The sequence below is a fragment of the Glycine max genome, chromosome 4 (assembly GCF_000004515.6).
Source record: "Glycine max cultivar Williams 82 chromosome 4, Glycine_max_v4.0, whole genome shotgun sequence".
Classification (NCBI taxonomy): Eukaryota; Viridiplantae; Streptophyta; class Magnoliopsida; order Fabales; family Fabaceae; genus Glycine; species Glycine max.
In genome coordinates, this window is record NC_016091.4 from 827,983 (window position 1) to 837,297 (window position 9,315).

General features: G+C 31.9%; 1 protein-coding gene across 1 annotated transcript; it reads left to right on the forward strand.

Moving 5' to 3' along the window:
• Nucleotides 1–3,461: 3,461 nt before the first annotated feature.
• On the forward strand, nt 3,462–8,861 carry LOC100783495 (phosphatidylinositol/phosphatidylcholine transfer protein SFH6). The gene is made up of 14 exons (XM_003522850.4): nt 3,462–3,672; nt 3,754–4,057; nt 4,400–4,499; nt 4,621–4,887; nt 4,989–5,066; nt 5,204–5,305; nt 5,404–5,453; nt 5,608–5,707; nt 5,802–5,900; nt 6,004–6,117; nt 6,766–6,898; nt 7,486–7,883; nt 8,404–8,478; nt 8,567–8,861. Exons 1-14 carry the CDS (start codon nt 3,639–3,641, stop codon nt 8,585–8,587), a joined length of 1,875 nt encoding a protein of 624 aa, XP_003522898.1. The 5' UTR covers nt 3,462–3,638; the 3' UTR covers nt 8,588–8,861.
• The last annotated feature ends 454 nt before the right edge of the window (nt 8,862–9,315 follow it).

The window sequence follows — 9,315 nt, forward strand, 5'->3', positions numbered from 1 at the left end:
CTTAAAATATGGATAGATATATCAATATTTTTTAAAAAATTAATATGTTTTGATAACAATTGTAATGATCGAATTGATCATATGGACAAAATAAGTGAGGTTATTTATTTATTATCAATTGCTTAAAAAAGTTAATATTAACAATTACTAATAGAGTATTAGTTAATTGTAACAGTGGCCGCAGCTCTCCAGTCATACATAACGCCAACTAGTAAGTTGTGTACCTCTTCACGTGGCCGAAGGTTAAGATGTTAATATTCTTGATTTTTTATTTCGTTGTACCTTTTCACTGTGAAAATATTGGTATCTTGTCAAGACAGTGAAATAATCTTTATTCATAAAAATATGCCAAAAGGAGTTCACAACATGTTAAAAAAGAAAGATGAATGAATATATTATATATATTTATATTGTTTTATCCTAAACTTGACAGATTTCTCATTTCTTTCTATTCCGAAATTTGGGAAGGCGAAATTAAGGTTGAATTCGGAAATAGAAGGTAGAGAGAAGAATGGTGGAAGCCTGGAAGTTATGAAAGATGAAAGAGAGGGAGAAGATGACAATCAGGGAGACCCAAAGAAGAAGTGTGTCTTTTATTATTTTTTTACTTTAATTTAATATTATTTTGTTATATCATGATGAAATGTCACCTTTTTATTGGATATGTCTACCACTTCACATTTGGGCCCGGGTTGTGTCTATGCAAGTGTTTATCAACTCAAAATTCCCATACTTTACTTAATAATAACTGAGTATGATTGATGCGTTAGAAATGCACTAAGTCAAACTGTTTTTTTAAAAAACAAGCCAAATTGGTTTATATTTTAATATTTCGCTATACAAGTTTTCCTTCTTTAGTCAAGTTGTTCTTTGTTGTTTGCATCAAAATCAAGTTGATTTCTATAATTCTATATTTTGGTATACAAGTCAATTTGATTAAGACAAGAAAGTTGAATTGCAAGAAATGCAATTTAAGATATAGACAATCTTTATTTTTGAAAAACACAATTTATAACAAAAAGAGAAAAGTGCCGTGAGTTTTACTGAGCTTGTTTTATTCAGACTTGAGTTTAGTGTAAAATATCTTTCTAAACACAATTATAAAAGCTTTAAGGATTAATTTAAAAACAAAAGATTAATTAAACACAACTAAATGCCTGTAATTTTCAGATAATTTACAAACCACAGTTTTGATTTGAATAGTACTTAAGGTATATTAAGACAAATAGCTTAAAAACATATTTATTTAATAGGAGCTAGCATTTTCTTATTATACACAAGAGTTTGTGTTATACTTGTAATTTAGTTATCAAAGTTATAAAATAAATTAAAGAATCTGTTATAAGAACCATAATTTTTTTAATTATGACCATGTAAAAGTTCCAAACGTTCCATACTCAAACGACTCTCTAGTCTTCCATGCAACAACTGTGGGCTGCGGCCTCTGGTGGTAACATGTTTTTTTTTTTTTTTGTTTTTTGTTTTATTTAGTGTGAGAAAACAATTATCAATTATCTTTTGTAATTCATGAATGTTTCTGTTGGAAATGTTAAATTGATATGTCCGCCGCTTTATAACTCTAGATGTATTATAATTTTTATATAAAATATATTATTTGAAAAAATGTTTTGTACTTATTATAATTATTATTCGAAGAATTTTATCAGTAGAACTTTTTTTTTTGATAATCATCGGTAGAACTTTATACTTAGTTAAAAAAATAAATACACATTAAATAAATAGATAAGAAATTTATATAGCACTTTTAAAAATTGAGTAAATAACTATTTTGTTCTCTAAATTTATAAATGTTGTCAGTTTAATCCTAAATTTAATGAAACAAAAATTAATATTATAATTTTTTTTAAAAATGATATGTAATTTATTATAAAATGTTTAATGTTAACTGAGTCATTGATATTTTAGTCAATTTATAAATGATTTTTACAATTTAGAAAATAAAATAATGTATAAAATTTCAGAAGGAAGATTAAAGATATTTTTTTTATAATTTTAAAAGGAAATAATAATTTAAAAATTAAATATATATTATAAATTTATTTTTATAAAATGAAATGAAAAATCATTATTAAACATTTAATGTTATTTGTGCCATTAATATTTTAGTCAATTTTATAATTTAGAAAATGAAATAATGCAGAAAATTTAAGAAGGGATATAAAGATATTTTTATAATTTAAAAATAAAGTAATATTTTAAAATTTTAAAATATATTAATTAATTCTTAAAAATATGTAATTTGTTATAAAATATTTAATGTTAATTGTGTCAATGGTATTTTATTCAATTTTTATATAATTTTTAGATTATAGAAAATGAAATAATGTACAAAATTTTAAAAAAAGATATAATTTTGATAATTTAAAAAGTAATCAATAATTTAAAAGTAAAAAATATATTACAAATTAATTTTAAAAATATAACATATAATTATGATAAAATGACGTGTGCGCATGTACACGCATTATCATGAGAGAAAAAAAATGCGTTGTTAGTATAACTTCTTTTGTATTATCATTGATTTCGATAACAATTACTCTATGTTTGAAGTCTTTGACATTCATAATACATATTTATTAAACTTTAATACCATATATTGATATTATCTAATGTACCTCAACCATAAAATAGGATAACATATGATTATATATTATTATTTAAGAAATTATATACTTCGTCCATTCTAGTTTATATGACATTTTAGTAAAAAAAAATATTTATTTCAAATTAAATGTCGTTTTAAAAATTTGATGAAGTAATAAATATTTTTATAGAGTACCTTTGTGTGAGTAGTTTTTATTTTATATAAAACTTGGAACCAAAATTAGGAAATCCAAGTTAAAAAATGTTAAAAGTGAAATTAATTTTTTTTAATGGTGATGTTGATTATGTAAAATACTTTTATATTATTGGTCAATAAAAAACCATAATGAATTTAAATTTTAAAATAATTATTATAAAATAATATGAATTTGTGATTAAATAATAAGATAGAATTATTTTAAATTATTTGTATATAACTTATATTTTACAAAGATTTAAGATTAATTTGTGTTAAAGTTGAATTACTTTAATGAAAATAATTTTCTGAGCAGACTTTACTGAATTATTTTTGTACATAACTCGTATTCCAAAAAAAAAAATTACAATTTACAAATATTTTTATAAATACTTATTAAACTTTGAGACATGACTCTAGGTGAGTTTTTCAATCCAATTCATGTAAATTTTTTTAATGAAAAAAACTTATTTTCTGTTTATTTTAGAAAACATTGAAAGGCAGAGATGAGTGTGAAAGCTGTCACAAAATGCTTCCCCTGAGGGAATGAAGACTATTGGCTCATTCTCTGAACCTTCTGACATCCGCAACCGCCACGTGTCAACCTAAGCGGGACCCACACTCTTCTTCCTTCTTCAGCTCCTAATATATAACACCGCAAACAACAATCCCACGCGCTCTCTTTCCCTTTCCTGTCTCTAGCTGTAACGCCGATTATTTATTTATTTTAATTATTATCATCTCATCTCACCCAATTCAATTCACGTACCTTGGAATCGATTCTTAGGGTTTCTGACTCCTTTATGTGTTTGTCTCGCAATTGATCATCGCAACCACAATGTCCGGTCCCCTCGATCGTTTTGCCAGACCTTGTGAGTCCCTCTTCCTTAACTGTTGTGACACCACAATCTTGTGGTTTGATTGATTGATTGATTGATTCTGGATTTTGGCAGGCTTTGAGGGGTTTTCGGGCAGTGACGAGAAGAAGGAGAGGAGATCTGACTTCGAGAACTCCGAGGATGAAAGGAGGACCAGAATTGGATCTCTCAAAAAGAAGGCACTTAATGCATCCTCCAAATTCAAACACACTCTTAGAAAGAAGAGTAGCAGGAGGAAAAGCGATGGCCGTGTTAGCTCCGTTTCAATTGAGGACGTTCGCGATTTCGAGGAGCTCCAGGCTGTCGACGCCTTTCGCCAATCCTTGATCATGGACGAATTGCTCCCCGAAGCCTTTGATGATTACCATATGATGTTAAGGTAACAACCTCCCCCACAAGAATTTCAGTAGCAAAAAAGGTATTACATGTACCAAGGTTTTAAATTGCCGTCCGTAGTCTCAATTTCGTTACATTCCTTGATATTGTGGGAAATTGGGGACAATTGGGGCTGATGCGGCCACAATTGTGGTTGTGAATACTCCAAAAACCTTGACTTATGGCCGAAATGGACCGATTATTAAAACCTTGATGTGTAGTGCTGTGTGCACATGCTAATGTTCTTGAAAAAAATTAAGAATGGAACCCTATTTTGGTGTTATATTACTTATGATTTTGGACGAATGAACTTATACCTGGAATTTCTTAATTATTGATTTTAAAGATTTTTGAAAGCGAGGAAGTTTGATATTGAAAAGGCAAAGCATATGTGGACTGACATGCTACAATGGAGGAAGGAGTTTGGTGCTGATACTATTGTGCAGGTAAATGCAGTTGGAATTTGGGACATTTATTTGGCTTCTGCTTTGGCAGGTTTGAGTACAAGGAACACGACATGCTTTTCATTGATTGATTGGCTTACCTACTGTTTCATGTTTTCATCAGGATTTTGAGTTCAAGGAGTTAGATGAAGTCGTGAAGTATTATCCACATGGCCATCATGGCGTCGACAAGGAGGGAAGGCCTGTTTATATTGAAAGACTTGGAAAGGTCGATCCTAACAAACTTATGCAAGTTACAACTTTGGATAGATATGTGAAGTACCATGTGCAGGAGTTTGAGAAAGCTTTTGCAATCAAGTTTCCTGCTTGCTCTATTGCTGCCAAGAGGCACATTGATTCCAGCACCACAATCTTAGATGTTCACGGAGTGGTATTATGTTACCTCTAATTTTTCATCTTTGCGTTGACTACTGTAAACTAAAGTTATATAACATACAAGTAACATTTTTGTTGTATAATTGACATCATCAGGGCCTTAAGAACTTTACAAAGTCTGCCCGGGAACTTATTACCCGATTGCAGAAGATTGATGGTGATAATTACCCTGAGGTGTGTTGTCTTGTTCCCTGTCACGTGTAATTAATTGCTATTTTCTTTTGGAATGCTGGTTTTGTCAGTTATTGCAAATTCGAAAGATGATATACTATGGTAACAGTGGACTGATGATTCTTTTATTAATGATACAGACTCTTTGCCAAATGTTTATTATAAATGCTGGGCCTGGATTTAGGCTGTTGTGGAACACTGTCAAGTCTTTTCTCGATCCCAAAACAACTTCTAAGATTCATGTATGTATAAATACCCTCTTCTAGCTATTTAATGATCTGTTTAATGATGGTTTAAGACTGCTGAAACTGCTTGATGCTTCTTTGGAAACATTACTCAGGTTCTTGGAAACAAGTATCAAAGCAAATTGCTTGAAGTTATAGATGCCAGGTACTTAATGGCTCCATTTTTTATATGTTTATATTAATCTCTACATGTTATTATGTTTTTCTTTTCCATTGACTAATGCTTCGTAATTTTTTGCACTGCTAAAATTTACATGATCCTTCTAAATGCCTAATATATAATTGTGCACATGATGAAGTGAGTTGCCAGAATTTCTGGGAGGTACCTGCACTTGTGAAGATCAGGGAGGTTGCCTTAGATCTGATAAAGGCCCCTGGAAAAACCCTGATATATTCAAGGTTATATGCTGTTCTTGGTTGATATTTTATAGTTATACTATGTCAGTTTGAGTTGTAATAGGCTGACAGTTGATTGCATGTGAATTTTCCACAGATGGTTCTCACTGGTGGAGCATGGCGGTCAAAACAAGTTGTAAAAGTTCTTAACAATGAAAGAAAGGTTATTGTGTATGCCAAGCCAGGATACCCGATGGTACTTCATTTTTGGATGGAACCAAATTTAATCCCTTCATACCTTTTCCTGAATGTTCTATTCATCATTTATCATATTTAATTTTATTACCTTTACCTAACAGGTAAAAGGCAGTGATACATCCACTGCTGAATCAGGGTCAGAAGCCGAAGATATATCCTCTCCAAAAGCGATGAAGAGTTATTCACACCTTACGTTGACCCCTGTTCATGAGGAAGTGAGTTTTAACTTATTAGAGAAGTTGCTATGATTCTCTTATTGTGTGCACACTCTCCTGCCTAGTTAAATTAGGAGTGTTTGTGGATTTGATTGGATCGGTTTTGAGAGGAAAAGTAATTGACCCAATCCCATCAATGTTCTTATTTTACCATCCTATCAATTTCGTTTTAAATTCAGATCTGATCCAACTAATCTGATCAAAAGCAGTTTTGATTGGATTAGTTTTGTTGTATTTATACTTTTTTGGGAAGTAGTAAATAAATCCAGAAATACACAATAAGTATAATAAAAACTAATTTGAAGCATAAAAAATATTATTTCATAAGCCAATTACTCTCTCTCTCTCTATATATATTTTTCTTTTTTTGGGTTTTTGATTTATTTGGTTTGCACTAAATTGGATCAGTTTATGAACACTCCTTGTTAACATAGTAACATTAAAATGCCAATAAAGTTTTATTTCGTAATTCTTGCACATATTATATTGTGTATTGTATTCATATAAATATACAATAATTAGAATCGTTCTGTAATACTTGAAAATATCACGAAGATGATCAAAATAAAATGTTAAGGAACCTGTTTATAGGATTTGGCCCATTCTGTCCCAAATATAAAAGTTGTTCGCATTTGTGTTCTTTGTCAGGCTAAGATAGTAGGAAAAACAAGCTATGCCAGCAACTTGTCTGGGTATGATGAATATGTTCCAATGGTAGACATACCTGTTGATGCTGGTTGGAAGAAGCAAGCATCTCTACAGAGGTCTTACACCTCTAAAGGTTAGTGACTTATGGCCTAGTATTTATTGATGTACTCTTTTGATGAATCCTCTCATTATTTGCTTATTCATTGAAAATTTACCCAGTTGCACAAATGCTTCTAAAGCTATGGTATTTTGATAGGCTTTATGCTCCTTGACTTTGGTTGTCATTGACTTATTAGTTATGCCTTAGATTTATGGTGATTGTGAGTCTAGACTATGTCACTATAACTTTCAATTGTTGAAGAACATGTCTTTAATTTTGGGATTTTTTTTGTTTATTTTTTACTATTTATATGTGTAGGTATACATTATTTATGTTGTACGCTTAATCTTCAGTAACAGTCACCTTGCTATTCGTGCTCATGCTAGAGTTTTTGGGGTCTCTGCCCTGGGATTGACAACTATGGATCCTTGACATAGTATCCTGACTTTGTCTAGACTTAAAAGTCAAAAGGCTTGTGATAGGTCTGTTAGAGTCATATAAAGATTTAAACAATTCCTAGGACCTGTATCTAAGTTGATTTTTGTTGCTTAACAGTGCAACTTGATTTGAATTGTTTGATGCAATTTTCTCCGGAATAATTAAATTGAATTTCAATACAGGAGCACCTCCTCCTGACACTCAGAAAACTCCTGAAGGGATTCAAGCTCGGATGTGGGTAGCACTGTCTATCTTCTTCTTGACTGTATTAACTCTCTTACGCCAAGTTGCATACCCTGTGACCAAGAAATTTCCAGCATTATCTTCCAATGATGATAAGAGTACTTCAAAACCACCTCCTGATACAACAAACATGGAAGTTCTTCCTCCTTCATCAACTCCATCATGTACAGAGGAAAATCTCCTTCCCTCCATGCTGAAAAGGTTAGGTGAGCTTGAAGAGAAGGTTGACACACTCCAATCTAAGCCATCTGAGATGCCTTATGAGAAAGAGGAATTGTTGAATGCTGCTGTATGCCGGGTGGATGCTTTGGAAGCTGAGTTAATTGCTACTAAAAAGGTAGGATGCTTATGATATTTTAGTTACTATTTGAAGCTATGAAGCACGGACACCGGACACGGATACGTGGACACCTGTAATGTCCAAAATATAGAACGTAGTACGGGTGTTGTGTCGGTGTCGGACATTGACATAGACGCGTGTCGGACACCGGACATGACAAGGGGTTGAAGTGTCTGTGCTTCATAGATTTGAAGATTATGCTGTCATGCCAATGCTCTATATATTTATGGAGTACATGTGTAAAGCATTGAGATATATCCATTTCTTCTTTTTCCTCTTTTATTTATTATTATTATTATTATCATCTTTAAGTTTAAAACTAAAAACATGCCATTGCTTCATGACTCTGACTTACATTACGGCATAGAAAATAAATTAACATCTGCATGGAATCGAGGTTTGTTTGTGCATTCCGAAATGGCATAGTATAGGGTGGAGATATGAAGAATAGAGTGTCTCATTGATTGCTTACCTGAGCCCCTAACTCTAACATTTGGATTTGATGAATTCTGCATAGGCTCTATATGATGCATTAATGAGGCAAGAAGAGCTGCTTGCTTACATTGACAGACAAGAAGAAGCCAAGTTGCGGGTAAGTTGGCAAGTCTATCTTTTGAATAAAGTTAAAACCTTGACATGCATCAAAATTTTCATCTTTCTGTTTCCTGTGTTTTTATCAGAAAAAGAAGTTTTGCTGGTGAGATTTATGAATGGGAAAGAGATTCTGCAGAGGATGTCTCAAAGTGCAGGTTGTTCTTAAGGAATGTTAACCTTGCGCATGATGTAACTCTGACCACTGATTTTCAGTATACGAGTAAACATAATGGAGAATTGTTTCAACGTGTGTATATTCAGAATGCTATCTTTGCTGGCTTGTAAAACACGAGCCTTTTTGCTTTTGTTATGGTCATACCTTCATCTATCCTTGTTACAATTTGTTTGCCTTTGTTAGTCGAAAAGCTTTTTCCCCTCCTATCTCTCGTTTACTTGTGCTGAGTATTTTCTCAGTAGTGCTAAAACCTGATTAATGCCTAACCGATTCATGTGCCCGATTAGGATTTGCCTACTAACCTTCTCCTCTGGTTTCCGTAGATCTGCTTTGTTCAAAAAGTAGATGTTGCTCTATCTTTTATTTTTCCTAGTGTGACGGCTTCCTAGTTGGTAGCAGTTACTCTCTAAAGGCAATGTCCTAATTAGAATCTATTTGCGGGGTGGGACAGAAGAAATATCTTGCTAAGGTGTTTTGGTGTCTAGGCCGATCATTTATTTGTAAGCTATCGTAAAGCTGTGGCATACAAACTTGCTGATCTTAGAATAGATATATCAAAGCACATTCGGTTGGTAAAATATTGATAGGTAGTTGTGTCAAGGGAGAGCCTAATTCAGTTGGTTAAATACGAAGAATAAGCTATCATAAAACCCAGACATT

What these genes read in the sequence shown, in the direction of transcription:
- LOC100783495 (XM_003522850.4), top strand. Translation starts at nt 3,639, where the DNA reads ATGTCCGGTCCCCTCGATCGTTTTGCCAGACCTT. An exon ending in GTGCTGATACTATTGTGCAG is followed by an intron (nt 4,500 to 4,620) that starts GTAAATGCAGTT and finishes TGTTTTCATCAG; the next exon opens with GATTTTGAGTTCAAGGAGTT. An exon ending in ATGGTGATAATTACCCTGAG is followed by an intron (nt 5,067 to 5,203) that starts GTGTGTTGTCTT and finishes TTAATGATACAG; the next exon opens with ACTCTTTGCCAAATGTTTAT.